This window comes from Mesoplodon bidens, assembly GCF_964165515.1.
Source record: "Mesoplodon bidens genome assembly, chromosome: 4".
Taxonomy (NCBI): Eukaryota; Metazoa; Chordata; class Mammalia; order Artiodactyla; family Ziphiidae; genus Mesoplodon; species Mesoplodon bidens.
Window position 1 is genome coordinate 161,320,899 of NC_138160.1, and position 15,650 is coordinate 161,336,548.

Genomic DNA, 15,650 nt, shown 5'->3' on the forward strand with positions numbered 1-15,650 from the left:
GCATCTCACACCAACCTCCCTCGATATACATAAAAGAAATACAGGGGTTTACTTAGCATCTGCAGCTTTAGGACTCATCTTCTCTCTCCACTCCCAGTGAGACTGTTGCCCTGAGCCCTTGTCTGTCAATCTGGGGCCTCTACTTTTCGACACTCCTTTGATTTCTCATATTCATATGCAAACTCATATTCTCTGAGGGTCAGTATTTCTTTAAAGATCATCTAGTGCTTCTTCACTTTCTGATCTGGTGCTTGAACCCTCCCTATAACATTCCCCTTTAGCAACAACCTACGTCAACATCTCTTTTGACAAATAACTCACTGTACTGGGAGGTAGCTACTTCCATTTGGGGATGTATTTAGCAAATTACATCCGGAACAAGAATCTATCATCCGTAATAATAATAAGAGTTAACATCTGTTGAGCACTGTAGGCCAGGATCCGGGCTAAACCCTTACATGTAAGGTCCATTTAACCCTAACAATATCCTTTAGGCTATTATTACTATCTCCACTTCATAGATGAGGCAATGAAGGCACAGAGATTTAACTCACCGCAGGTCAGAAGTCAGTAAATAGCAGTTAGTAAATAGCAGAGCTGGGATTCAAACCTGAACAGTATGGCTTCAGGCTCTACTCTCTAACCACTGTGCACCCTGCCCCTTAATCTCTGCCCCATATCAAAAATGGAAAATCCCCAGCAGGGCAAGTTCAGCGCTTAGAGTTTTTAAGTGCCTCTATATACATTCCCATGGAGCCGAGGCTCTCAAATGGTTCCCTGGAGCCACACCTCTGAAGAGTCCACAGATGTGGAGTGAGGCCCAACCATATGCATCCGAAAAAGGTCTGCAAAGATTCTGATGGGGAAACTGCCAAGATGGACAGGCAGATGAGTTTGGCTACAATCTGCCTGATGCTGTGATCACCCAGCCCACAGCCCATGAAATACCTGGCACCAACCAGGCATGCTATGGCCACAGCAACCCCTGACCTCTATTAAAAAGCAGAATGGAAGAGAGGCTGGGCTGACTTGTCCCTTTCTCAGGGATCCCACACTTCTCTCAGTCAACCCTGCTTTTTCTTTTCCAAGTGTTCCCAAATCACTGGTTCAATAGTCCATTCTAGGACGTGTCCAGGAGTTGACCGCATGCTTATTTATACCTAGCTTTAGAATGTTCTTTTGCAATCGTTAATAAAAATTGAGCTATGTTACCCTTTCTTGGTCTCTAAATAATTTTTCTGTGACTCTGTTGGCCATGCAAGTGGTAGTCTTGGAAACATCTCATATATATGTGTCTTTAAACACCGTTTTATATGCCCTCCGTTGGTTCTTTCCAACTTGGGGAACTGAAATTTTCTGAGCCCCAAGCCAGAACCTCATTGGTTTGGAGTAGCCTGAGCCCTCTGAGCACCTGTGAGCCTCTTAACCATGCTGGACCATCACGTCCAGTCTTTCACCTTGTGGGGAAGATGGGAAACCCAAGCAGAAATAGGTGTTGTTTTCCCCTCCATCAGATCACGTGCCCCAGCAAACTCGGGTTATTTTTACTGGGTCCGTTGTTTTTACTCTCTCTCTCAGAACATGTTTTAAAAGCCTTTTTCTTATTATTAAATTTTGCGAGAGGTAAGTTTCAGCTTAGTGTAACCTTTTTCTTCTGGTTCTAAACTACATGTTCCATTTGTGTTTGGAGAGGGAGCCTGCAGGAAGGAAAGCTCAGAAAAATGAGAGTTCGAATCTGGCTTGTCTATGACCCTGGGCAGTTTATTTAATCTCCCTGAGACTCCGTTTCCTCAACTGGAAAATGAGCATAACATCTTTTGTTTTATCGGGTGCTTGTGATGACTCAGTGCAATACTGAATGTGAAGCGCTTAGCACAGTATCGGGTGTATAAAAGATCCTCTGCAAATGTTCACTCTCCATTTGAGTATCTCCTTCCTCTGATTATACAGATTCTTCTCTGTTTGAGCTCAGAGAACTTCCCAGCACCCCTCTTTTCTCATGCACAACTTCTCACTTCTCTTTCTTGTGAGCATCATTGAGGACCATCTTGCATCTCTCTCCCTTTCAATCTGTTTCTAGCTGTGTTCTGTCTTAAGAATTTCTGCCACAGAGAGACTGTCTTTGCTTTGAACTTTCTTGAATCTACTTGTATAAACTCAGTTCTGGAGAAAAGCAGTACCTGGTTGAACCATCCAAGGGCCAAAGGACCAGTTTCCATGATAGTCCACTTCATGGGAGAACCACCAACATTGACGGCAATAGGTCTGCCTGGAATAATTCTCTCAGTGTGAGGCAGGCAAATCCCTCGGCCCAGAAATCAGGCTTAATTGGAAATTAAATTGCATTTCCATGCCAACTGCAGGATGCTTATATCCACAGCTAATTTATCAAGGGGATGCCTCATCCAGGAAGCCCATGGGAATAGAGTGGCTGCATCAGCAAGGTTACAAGTTTGTGTCTGATGAGATGAACTTTCTTTAAAGCACAACTTGAGCCCTTCAAGTTCCTTATTTTGGGGTTTTTGCACTTACTGGTTGCCTCCTCTGTGCCGGGCACTGTGCCAGGTTCTGGAGATGTGGATGCTGGTGGGAAATGGCACTGCATTCTCTCTGCTCTGTGCCAGTGGCAGAAAGAGAATCCCATAAGCAAAAGATTCCCAAGCCACAGCACTTTACTTAGTTATGCAGGGTTGAGTTGTTTAGGAAGGTAGAGAGCATTACGGATAACTTCATGGTTAAAAATCTGATCTCTATTTTGAACACTGATACTAGTCGTTCACAACGAACAAGGGTGGCCAGACTGTTCACCAAGCCCTTTACACTCATGTATTCCATTCTCCAGGCGATGGTGGGAAATAAATACATGATGATTTTCATTATCCCCATATTACTGATGAAGACATTGAGACCTACGAAGTACGTAACTTGCCTGAGGTCATTGTCACCCAATTAATAGGTGGTAGAGCTGGGATTTAAACTAAGGTCATTTCATAGCAGAGCCAATGCCTTTAAATGCCAGATTATACTGCTCCTTTATTTCCCCCAACCTTTAGTTCTAAAAATGTCCAACTATAGAAGAGTTGCAAAATTAGTATCTAGGAGACGCATACCCTTCACCTTGGTTCACAAATTATTATCAATAGTTTGCCATATTTGTACTCCTTCTCTCTCTCTCTCTCTCTCTCTCTGTGTGTGTGTGTGTGTGTGTGTGTTTGTTTTTCTGAATCATTTGAGGCTAGGTTCAGGGGCATAAAACACAAGTCTGGTTTGGAAACCACATGGGGATGAGTTTGGCTGGAGAATGTGTTTGTAGTTGGGGAGACACGAGCAAGAAGCAGGCTGAGACCATGAGATGCTGGCTGTGACAGCCAAGTCTGGAAGTTTGGGGTGTGCTCTAACATGGAGAGGACAGGCAGTGATACAGTGCAGCAAAAGCACAAATTTTATGGAAGGTATTGGGAAGAATTAAAAAATTAAAGATGTGTATTCAGGGAACGGTATTTTTATGGTCTGATTAAATATACATGCTTATTGAAGGCAAGGCAGACAATACAGTTCTTCTGTCAAGAAGAACTTTAAAAAATAACCATTGATCTTAACTAAAACCCAGGATATTTCAGTTTATTTCTTTTCTGTTTTACTTTTTCTGCCCACCTATCTATTCACAGATTGGGACCTCATTGTACTTATAGTTTTGTATCCTGATTTTTCACCTAATATTATGTCTATAGCATTTCTGCTTGTTATTAAGTAGTCCTCAAAATAATTTTTCAAAGGTTTAATATTATTGCATCAGATGGATGAACCAAAATTCAGTGAACCCACTATTTTTTGACTGAAGTTGAGATTGTCTTCAATTTTTCACTATTATAACGTAGTACCATGATGAACACTGCTGAATAAAAGGCTTTGTGTACATCCCTGATGATCTGCTTAGAACAGACTTCTAGAAGTAGGGCTCTCTGGTCAAAGGGTTGCATGGACTATCTCTTTGTTCGGCCCTGGGGTGGAGGAGACAGGAGGGGAGAAGTGGAAAGAAATGCAGTCTGCTGCATTTCTCTTGCTGCAGCAAAGCAGTGAGACGTGATGAGAGTTTGGACTTTGGGGACAGCGCTGAGAATGGAAAGAGAGACAGACAAGAGAAACACCAGGGAGAAATAATCGATAGAACTCAGTGAGCAAGATAACGGAAGGTGCAAACTGGGGACACATGCAGAGAAACAGTGAAGTGAGGAGAGAGAGGTCTGCTTTGCTTTTATGAAGGTTGAGTAGAGGGCACAGGAAGACACTCAAATCAAAGGACTTATGATCCATCCTCCCTCCCTCCCTTTCTTCCTTTCTCCATTCATTCCTCCATTGAGTCAGGATCATCGACACCTTGCTAAGGGGGTAAGTGTGGTTGGAAAGATGGACTTGGGGAGGCAGAATACAGACCCGGGGCCTTTAACGGGCACGCAGGGCAGAGACTTTCAGGAAAGGAAAGTGGATTCAGAGGCCCAGGTTCAACGGCCAGCTTTGCCACCCACCAGGTGGTCTCCCCCTGGGCTTCTCGTCTGCCTGGTGGACCTCTCAGCTTCCCCTGAGGACCTACTATGTGCTGGGCCCTGTGCCAGGTGCTGGGGAAGCCGCAACGGCCAGGACAGTCCCTGCCCTTGTGAAGCTGGACTCTCAGGGCACAAGCCAGACCAGAAACAAATGAGTAAATGTGTGATGTAATTGCAGGAGGGCTATGCGGGAAAATGAGGCAGCGTTAGGTGGGAGGAAATGCCACTGTGCACAGCGGGGGCGACTGCAGACAGGAGGGGATCTGAATGAAGTGTGGGAGAGAGCCAGAGGAGAGCTGGCAGAGGGTGTCCAGACGGAGACACAGTAACCGTCAGGACCCAGAGGCTGGAGGAGCTGGGGTTCCAGCAAAAACAACATGGCCTGGTGGCCGGGGTGCACTCCTGGAGGAGAATGCCACCAGAGCAGGAGGCCAGAAATGCAGGGACAGATCACGCAAAGGCTGCAGACCATAGACGAAAGTCTGCATTTGACTCTGAATGTGGCAAGAAACCACTGGAGACAGAGTTGTGAGCAAGGGGATTATGTCTTTTAAAAAGATGGGAGTGGATGAATAGCAACGGTTGAATGGATTAAAAGAAATGATGGTATATCCCTACTCTGGAACATTATTCAGCCTTAGAAAGGAATGAAATTCTGACACATGCTACAACATGGATAAACCTTGAAAACATTATGCTAAGTGAAATAAGTCAGACGCAAAAGAGCAAATACGGTGTGGATCCTACTTATATGAGGTACCTAGAATAGTCAAGTTCATAGAGATAGAATGTAGAATGGTGGACAGGGGCTGGGCGGGTGAAGGTGGAGGGAATGGGGGATTATTGTTTAATGGGGACAGGGTTTCAGTTTGGGAAGATGAAAAGTTCTGTAGGTGGATGGTGGTGATGAGGGTTGCACAGCAATGTGAAATGTAATCAATGCCACTGAATTGTACACCTAAAAATGGTTAAAATGGTAAATTTTATGCTATGTATATTTATGACAATAAAAAGATATGCGAAAGGATGCTATGCAAAGAATTGTCTCGGGGGTATTACTTTCCTAGGGCTGCCTTACAAAATACACAGACTGGGCGACTTAAACAACAGAAATTTATTTTTTTCGTGGTTCTGGAGGCTGGAAGTCCAAGATCAAGGTGCTGGGAAGTTTGGTTTCTGGTGAGGCCTCTCTCCTCTGCTTGTAGATGGCCACTCGGTCCTTCTTGCTGTGTCCTCACATGGCCTTTTCTCTATGTGTGTGTCTCTTCCTCTTCTTATAAGGACATCGGTCCTATTGGATCAGGCCTCCACCCGGATGACTTCATTTAACCTTAATTTCCTTTTAAAAATCTTACCTCCAAATACAGTGACATCGAAGTTAGCACTTCAACTTATGAATCTGGGGGGACACAATTCAGTCCATTACAGGGGTGATGATGCTGAAGGATTTGACACACAGTGTTTCTTTGGTACTGTATGGGATCTTCAGAGTCACAGCTCTGGCTTTGGGATCTTGGGCAAGTTATTCAACCTCTCCCAGCTCCAGGATGGGAATAACAAAAGTAGGTAACTTACAGAGCCAGGGCTGGATTGACTGCAGGGATCCTTGTAAAGCCCCAGCAAACCAATAGCACTCCAGGGACGGTGGCAATTGTTATTCCTCCTATGGGGCCTGTGAGTTTGGCATGACAGGCTGCTGTTTCTAGGCTCGTGAAGCAAGGACAGGGTTAATCAGCCCAAGGATGGCAGGAGCGTCCTGCAGTCCAATATGCCTGGTGGCTTAGGAGTATCCCAGGCTCCAAGGCACAGCGGGTTCCCAGCTGATGTTTACAGATAGCAAGCTGCAAGCCTGGGCTTGGCTCTGCCTGTCAAGCACAGATGGTTTGAAAAATGACACCCAAACTGGCTCAGGGTTAATCAAAAGATTACAGAAAGAAAATTGGGGTAGGCTAACCCCAGCCTCTCAGACACAAGCCTCAGAATCACATCTCCCTCCCTGATTCCTGCCCGATTATCTGCCTCTGCTTCTAAACCAGCTCATGCCAGCAAGAAGTGAAAATTGGCTAGACTGGAATTACAATGGTAATGCTTGCTGGGCGGTATTTCATTTCTTTCCCCTCCGTGCAGTCTCAGCTGTCAGGCTAGTTCTCCCATAATTTTTTGTGGTTTGACTGGAGAAGGGGAGTATGTGGATGATGGTCTGGGGTGTAATCTGGGGGGCACAGGTCTCAGCAGAATCCTCCAAGCTGTGCTGCTTCAGTCAGAATGGAGGCCTTGAAACCTTGATTTCTCAAATAAGAACATGTGTCACCTCTTGGTCAAGCTGGGGAAGAACGAGTTTTGTCTTTATTACTTTCCTATGCCAGATCTGAGTTTTAGAAATGAAGGGAGCTTCATATAGGAAGTAAAACTGGAACTTGGAGACAGACAGACTGACTTCCAATTCTGGCTTTGTCCCGAGCTGGCTGTGTGACCCAGAGCCAGGCCCTTCCCGTCCTGAGGCTCAGAACTTTTTATCTATAAATTGGGTTAACGAGAGCTCTCCACCTTCTAGGGTTCTTGTGTGTATTAAATAAAATTGTGTGTGCGGTGCTTAGAGCAATGTCAGGCACAGAGCAGGTGCCATGCGTAGTGTTGCAATGATTGCTATAAAATCTTAAAATTCCCGAACTGGAAGGGGTGCTTGAAGCCAGCAACTCCCTCATTTTAGTGATGAAGAAACGGAGGCCCAGAGAAGGGAAGGATCTGGAATCGAAGGCCCAGCTCTCAATCTGCTGCTCTTTGTAGTTCTAAGACCACAAGAAGGAACACAATGGCTTCAAGAAGAGAGGACCATGGTTTGCTTTAAGTTCATGGTCCTCCTGCCCTCATCCCAACAGGAGGAAGGCTTCCTTCCGCCTCCAGACTCAGGAGTACAGGGATTGGAATCACTGGCAATGGTAAACGTTCTTCCTCATGTCTCTTCCTGGGGTCCTGGCTTCCACTGCATCCAGATGGCCTGGGGTGCCTGTACAAGTTTGTCATCTCTGCTTCTTCTGCACAACTCCTGCCCTCCTCTGGGGCCCTCAGAGCCTCGGTCCTCCCTCCTGCCCTTCCAGTTGGGGAGCAGATGGACACTGAGGAGGAAACCGACCTCCCCTCTGCGCATCTGGCCAGCTGTAGTGGACGGGCAGCGAGGGCCATCCCACAGAGCACTGGAGAACTGGGATGGAAGAATGGCCAGGCCCCGGGTCTTGCTTGCACTGATCCCTCATCTCATCAAGGTCACTGTGGCTGGTGGCTCCTGTCAAACTCCTGCATAGAAATTCAGAACAGGGAGATGGGGCGTGGAGGCCTCTGAATCAGCCTGACAAAGCCCAGGCCTCAAAAAGGGACGCCAGTCTCACAGCCTGATGTCGCTGGGCAGGAAAAGTGATTAGTCATCATTTATTCAACATCCATCTGGTGCTCAAGGCGTCACCAATAAGCCCCATGCAGTGCGTGCTCATGTTCTCACAGGGGCAAGGGGATGGCCAATAAAAACAAAACCCACTAAATGAAAAGGATAATTTCGGCTGTTGACAAGTTCCTGATTGCCGAAGATGTAATTGAGAGTGACTGGGCGTGGAGGGGGCAACGTTGGAGGAGCTGCACGTCTAGAGAAGAGCCGGAGGAAGGCTTGACTCATAGCCTTGTTTCTTTCAACTCTGCCTCCTTTCTGTTGGCTATGAGTCTGAGGTTTAATTGCAGGAAAAGAAGAGAAGGGTGGGAAGCTGACTTTTCCTGGGCAGCTGTGCTGGGTGCTGGGTAGGCCACGTGCACCATCTCCTCGTAGCCCCATGAGGAGGGAATTACTGGCCCCATTTCCCAGGGGAGGACACAGACTCAACGTGGGACATGGCTTGTCCCTGGCTATCCTGCCAGAAAGTGGCAGGATTTGAACCCGGGACTGTCTGGCTCCAGAGCTGCGCCCTTGCTTGCCCTGCATCTTCCTGCTGTCCATGGCTGCCTCACATGACCACGTCTACTCTCATGAATCAACAGCTGTCTGGGACTTGGGACTTGTGGTCTGATGAGATAGGTGGTCTGGGGAAGATTCTGTGGCCTGGAAGATTCTGAAATCCTAAGAAGTATGGGGAAGGTGAGGGTCACACTGGCAGGGCCAGGGACCTCTGGGCCTCCAAAGGCTGATTAAGACCTGAGTTGATCCACTCCACGCTGTGTCTTTGTACTGCAGCCCTCCCGCCTGCCAGAGGGGCCCATTTCCAGCTACTTTTAATTTGGAACAAACCAGCCGGTCCCCCGTGGTCCTAGAGTTAATAGGATGTCTGTGCAGCAGGGCTAGGATAAGCAGCTGAACAAATTATTCCTGCCTGGTATTGGTGTCATTTGGAAGAAAGGACCAGTGGCCCCAGAGAGGGACAGTCTTGGCAGGTGGCGGAGGTCCCACCTTCCTCTCTCTCCTCTGCTATGGGACTACAGGGACCCCAGAGAGCTCCTGGTCAGCAAAATGAATCATGGGGTGATGGGTCTGCTACAGAGGGGCAAGGACAAGAGACCTGTAGGTGGGGATGAGGGCTACTGGACATGGGAGAGCCGAAGCGAGCACACTGCCCACCCTGGCAGGTTCTGGCTTGGGACTGGAAAGTCAGGAATGGACCAGAATATTGGAACTTTCTGCCTAGGACAAGGCGCAAGCCCTCAGAGGTTCCCAGTTGCAACCAGGGAGGGGGCTGAGCTAACATGAGCCTGGTGCTCGCCTGAATGGCCAGGATAGCAAGCCAGCTGGGACCCGGGTTGGTGGGGACTCTAACTTCCCCAGCAAAGGCAAGTGCACACAAGCTGAGCTTCTCAGGAGGCAGGAGGTGCCCTCCTTCTGGCAGAGGGCACCGTCACGTCTCACAGGTTCCAAGATCCCCAGAGTCAAGGTCATTGCTTTTTTTAGACAATTCTAGTAATTCCAGACTGCCTGGTGCCCTAAAACTTGTGTATTTCTCCACTGGCAAGACAACGTCTCACACTTGTCCTGTAAGAATGGAGAGCAGTGAGGGAGGGCCCCTCATAGGTGAGGAGCTTGAGACAGCAGGTGTCTGGGCCCCAGCGCACCTGTCCCAGAGGTGATGGTGCCGCCAGGAGAGCACGCACGGGTCTGTCTTGCTGACCTTGGCCTGTGGGGTGTTCCCTTTCCCCATCAAGCTTATTCCTTAACCCAGGTCATGCCACATAACGGAATTTGTCCCAACCCCTTGCAAGATAGGTGGCTGCCTTGAAGCGTCCCAGCAGGTACAACCATTTCTGACAAACCCACCTACAAAATGAGTGGGAAGCTGGTGGCACTCTGCCGGTGACAAGGTGGGGAGCAAAGCCCGCAGGGGCATCCTCTCCAGCCCCGTGGAGAGGCAAGCACCTGGTCTTGACCCCAGTAGAACTCAGGTTCTTTTCCAGCCCTGCCACTCATTGCCAGCTGGGTGACCTGGCTAAGCTAAAGGTCCGTTTCCTTAAAACAGTTAAAATGGAGATTGCAATGCCTACTTCCAGGGTCAGGATGGGGCAAGGCAAGAGAGGTGCCTAGGGCATGCCGTTTAAGGAGCTCAGCTCCCAGCAAGTTCAGGGTCCCCTCTTGACCTGCTGGCTGCCAGCCTGTGACTTGTATTATCCTTGTGAAATTAGAAAACAGCCTTGCGTGGTCGATATTGCTATTATTGCCAATGATCAGGGAAGAACCTTGGTTTTGGGAGGTTGTGCAACTCACCCAAGCTCACACAGCTGGTGGACCACAGGGCTGGGACTCCAGCCCAGTCTGCCTGAGGGCGGAACCCTTCCCACGTTCAAGGTCAGTTTCTTGAGGCTCCTGAACAGCAGTGGGGGTGAGGCAAGAGGAACGGCTTGTCTCCGATGGGTCTGAAGCTGAGGTCTTGCCTAGCACACAGAGAACCGACCTGGGCCGGAAGGGAGGGAGAGCTGGGGTTCCAGGGCAAGGTTCTTGAGATAAATCTTACACGGTCAGCACCGCCCCCTTCCAACCCCCGCTTCTGACCCCGCAGCTCTGTGGGTGGCCAGGACAACTAGAAACTCTCCTGGATTGGATTTCTCCCTCCTGCTTTGCGCTGGCTTTGCCATCTGCGCCTGGGGTGATGGATGGGTTCCCCCAAATGCAAAAGGAAATGGGCTTAAACCTCCCCAGCCAGAGTGGGACCTGCACAACTTCTGGCTCCCGCTGCCAGCCCCGGGGTCTCTGCCAGGGCTGGGGAGCTAGCTGTGCAGGAAGAGACACGTTCCTCAGAGCCCGGTGTAACTGGGCATCCAAGGCAGGAGCTGAGCTTCTGGTAAGTTCTTCTTTAGAGCAGGGGAGGGCCTGGCTCTGGGAGTCACACTCCTAACTCCTAATCAGGGAATCAGGTGTGGGAAGTGGCTCGTGTGTCAGTCTCAGCACCGGGTGGAGCCATAGGAAAGCAAGTTCAGCAGAGGGGAAACAGCAAAAGTGCTAGAGACGAGAAGCTGCTCTCAGAGTCTGTGTCAGGGGCTCAAGGAACAAGCAGTGAGTGAGAAGTCTCTGCCTTAAGATGCTCACAGCCCCGAGAGTACCAGCTAATCACTGTAGCAGCCCCACGGAGCATTGCCTCAGGACTTATTATGCGGGTATCTTTCTTTTTTAAAAAATTTTTGTTGGAGTATAGTTGACTTACAATGTTGTGTTACTTTCCACTGTACAACAAAGTGAATCAGTTGTACAAATACATATATCCACTCTTTTTTAGATGCTTTTCCCATATGGGCCATCACAGAGTATGGAGTAGATTTCCCTGTGCTACACAGTAGGTCCTTATTAGTGCAGGAAGCTTTACATACACAATCTCATTAAGTCCCGTAAGGAGGCCATTTACGATTCCATTTTATAGATGAGGTACCTGAGGCCAGAGAGAGGTAACGGACCTGTCACGAGGCTCCCCAGCCAGTATGCAGAGAAGCCAAGATGTCCTAGTCTGGCAACCAGTTGCCTTTGCCACTGCATAATTTATTTGCAAACTTTTTTTTTTAACGTTTTTTAAACTCGTTTGTTAAATTTCAGAGAAGTCCAGTATGCGAAACAAATCAAAGTAGAGCTGAAGGGGCAGGAGTGAGGGTGCTCAGACACTCCCCCATCCCCCAAACACACACAACCTCCCCTCTTCTGACAATTTGAATGCCCTTCCCAAGACCCTAAGAAGCTCAGGCACGGTTCGGAATGATTTGTCTAGCTGGAGGCTCACCCTCTGACCATAGACTGAGCACCTCTGGGACAGGTGTGTGCACGGTGCTTCCTAGAAGCTCAGGCTACTACAAGCATCATCTCAGGGTGCCACGTAGCGCTGCTTCATTCATTTAATGCTACTGGTGGAGCACTCACTCTGGGCTGGGCACTGGATGCGTAGCTCCGGCTACAGTGGTGAGTAAAAATGCGCGTGGGCCCTGCCCTCATAGAGCTTCAGTCAAGCGGGGAAGACGGCCTTAAGCAAACATGTTCCTAAAAGAGACATGGATCACATATTGTGATCAGAGCTCTGAAGGAAAAGGTCCAAGTCAAGGGGGAGGACCTGATCTCTGAAAAGGACCTCCATGAGAAATCTGGGCCACTGGCAGCGGAGACCAGTGGAACGGGGCATTGCAGGCATCAGGGGGAGGTGGCCAGGACAGGAGCAGGCAGGACACAGAGGGGGTGGTCATGGGCCCTCCCTGTTCCCCAGTTATTCCCAAGGCAGGTAAGAAACAATAAATTGCCCCCAGGACCAGCAGGAGGTACCTGGTCCTATAGAATCTTTACATTCCTCAATCCTGAAGGGAGCAAAGAGAAATAACACTTCTTCTAAAGGTTGGATTATTGCAAATCTCGGACTCAGTGTGATGAATAATGAATAAGTGAAATCACAATGGAAACCAGAAATCGTTAGGCAAATGTCATGTGTCCATGTAGAGTGTAATCTAAATCCACCTAGGGCCGGTCTATACATTAGAAAGACTGTTCTCTCCACTCTCCTGCTCTAGGATTGGGTCTGCTCTCTCGGTCATTTATTTTAAAAATCTTTACTGAACTCCTGGGTTGGGCAGAAGACTGGCTTGCTAGCCTGTGCCTGGCACAGAGCCAGGGGTGTGTAAACTCTTGGTGGAGCCAGGAGGCACGATCGTGCCCTGATGCCTGCCGTGGGTCGCCTCTCACATGAGTCTGAGAAAACTCAGTAGTGAAGCAGGTCGGAAGGAGTCCAGGCGGCCACTCGGTCCCCACTACCGGTCCCTGTGGAGCCCTTTCTGTGTCACACGGATCTTAGTCTCCAGGATTCTGAGCAGAGAGAGGGGGCCGTCCTGACCCACTGGCTGGTTTCTCTGCAAAGGCTGACGCTCCAACGCTGCTCCCTCTGGAGCACCAACCTCCTTCCACTGCCCAGCCTGGCCCTCCTGCTCGGCTCAGTTTAGATGCCACTTTTGGAGGAGCCTCTTCACCTGCTCAGGCTATTCTTCTCTGTGCCCTTTGGCCCCCATGCCTCCCTCCTTCGCAGCACTCAGAGTGATGTCCCTGTGGGGTCTGTGTCTTTGGTCTGTGCTCCCACCGGAATGCACGTTTCTTGACAGAGGGCTCGAGTCCTATTCATCCATATGTCCAGTATCTAATGAGTGTGGCACAGAGCAGGTGCTCAGTAAATAAATGTCAAGTGGATGGTTGTGGGCAAATATGCAGACGAAAATATCATCCTCCTCATTTATTCCAATAGCCATCCACTCTTTCTCTGAATCTCTCTGTCTCTCTCTTACACACACACACACACACACACACACCCTTTTGCATACACTCTCTCTCCCTGACTGACCTCACCTACTCACACTCATCCCCTCTTGAGGCATTATGTCCTCCTGTGATCTCTCCCCCTCTGATGCTGCCTGGAGTGTACAGACCTGCCTGCAGTCAGCTATGTTAAAGAGATTTTGACCCTGGGCAGGCAGGGGGGATGGCCTTGGTCACCCTCTCCAGACCCATGCCCATCTCAGTCCCTGACCTCTCCTTCATGTGGGGTCACTGCAACACACTCCATAAAGGGATCCCGTGTCTCAGCTTCCCTGGATCCTTGAAACAGGTCTGGGAGGTAGATAGGTTAGCTTCATTTTACAGATGAGGAAACCGAGGCTCAGCAAGGCTGTGACTTGCACAGGGAGCGAAGCTGGAGTTGAGACCTAGGTTTCCTAAGTTCAGGCCAAAGCTCTTCCCATTGCATTTCTGGGAAGCAGAGACTGGGATAGGATGCTGCCCGTCACCCATCACCCCCTGAGACCCTGGGATCCTTGATGAGAGGGTTGAATGGGGGAACCCTGCACAATCCCCTAAACCCTCTGCTCTCTCCGCCTCACCTCAGTCTATCCCACTTGGAACCCCTAGTAATTCTGCCTGGCAGCCTGACCCTTAGCATTGGGCATTCAACCCACCTGAGCTTCCTGGAGGGGCAGTGCCCTGTTTCAGAAGTGCAATGGGGACAGAACAGGAGCTATGACAAGGCCAGAGAAAGGAGATAAGCAAAATCTCACCATTCCTTCTCCCATACGCACCTTACAATTTCACCATGCTGGACCTGCCGGGCAGCCGGGGACCTGAACCAGGGCATTAGAGATGGCCATACACAGCCATTATCTGCTCTCATTGTCATTTTTAAAAATCCCCGATCAAGGGTATGTGGGCCTCCCTCCTTCCCCAAACACCCTGCCTGCCGCTTCCAGTGCATCTCCCCCAAAGACTCTTTCCTCCTGAACAAAGCACATGAATATTTAAAGACACTTTTTCAGCCACTGCAGCCACATCATACTGCTGCTCCCTCTTTAAATTTTATCTCCAGAAAGTTTGCCAGAGTGTCTCTGAGTCCCTCACACTCCTTGGTACAGAGTGTAACACGGGGCCCCAGAGACAGAGACGCCCCTGAGAAGTTAGCCTCCCCTCTGCATCCTGGGGCTGAATTGCACACATGCAGTCTTAGTTCTGGTCCGTAACCATACCTTCTGGGCTACCCAGGCAGTCAGACCTGAAAACTCCCTGACACGCCTGTTTTGGGGGAATGGGCATAGGTAGGAGATGAAGAGGGACAGGGATCCAAAAAAAGCAAAGAAATGATGAGCAAAGCCCCAGAAACGCAAGACCCTGGAACCCCATGAGAGGAAGCTCTTGGCTCTTGATATCAGACGCAGAGCTGATATAGATCCTGTATTCACCAGTGCACGGTGGATTCCAGTCCCAGGCCCCCTCCTGCTGGCCCCCTCCAGCCTCTCTGTTCTGCAGAGTTACTCACAGCCCACTGCATCAAATCCCTCTTTTATCAACAAGGCACAACACTCCGTGGATAACCTCTTGAAACTCTAGTCATGCTAGGCTGCTTCTAGTGCTCTGGGAAGGGTTCTGTCCCTCTGCCCGCCTGTAACCAATCAGCCACATATCGCCAAACCCATTTCCAAAGTTCCAGGCAATTACAGCCGGCTGAGCTCCCTGGCCTGGTGCCCGTCGGCTCGGAGCCAGGACCCAGGTTGTCAGCAACCCTGAAATCCAGCCCCCGATTTCTCCCCAGCTTCCTCGGAGACCCAGGCGCACTGGAATGGCCACACTTAACCGCACCAAGGCACTCTGACCAGCCAGACTGCACCAATACAGAAAACGAGGGTCAAGGCCAGGCTCCCTACCTTTGCTGAGGGTCCCAGTGATGAGCTTAAAGATGGTCTGGGCAAATTTCACGAACCCAAGCTTGCATCTTTTGGAGCAGCCGCTCATGTTGGCAGAGGGAAGGCAGGCTCTGTTGTCAGCACCCAGAAGGGAAGGCACCCACCTTGCGTGCCCCTGGAACTTGGAGCCTGCCTGGGCGAACCCTGAGAGAAGGACGCACCCCAGAAGCTACGGGAACAGCACAGCTGCCTCTGCAGTGAGTCCGGCTTCTGCATCCAGAGAGCCTGCAGGGCACGATATCTGCTCCCTTCCTTCCTCCCTCCCTCCACCCACTCCCGCTGTCCACCCAAGTCCTCACCACAGGAGGATCTCAGGATGTCAGGGCTGGGGCCGCACTGCCAGGGCACAGGGCGCTCTGAGGGGACGGAGGAGGAGGGTGAAGCTGAGCAGCGCAGGGAGGG

The 15,650-nt window shown here is 49.7% G+C and overlaps 1 protein-coding gene across 2 annotated transcripts in view; it reads right to left on the reverse strand.

The window, feature by feature from the left end:
* The window catches only part of KCNIP1 (potassium voltage-gated channel interacting protein 1), a gene marked incomplete at both ends in the record, with an annotated part of 348,648 nt that extends 333,351 nt beyond the window's left edge, over window positions 1-15,297 (reverse strand). For both annotated transcript variants that reach the window (XM_081232727.1, XM_081232726.1), the window contains one exon: window positions 15,210-15,297. In XM_081232727.1, the coding sequence (XP_081088853.1) occupies window positions 15,210-15,297 (88 nt within the window). The remainder of the gene's footprint in view (window positions 1-15,209) is intronic.
* Between the last annotated feature and the right edge of the window lie 353 nt (window positions 15,298-15,650).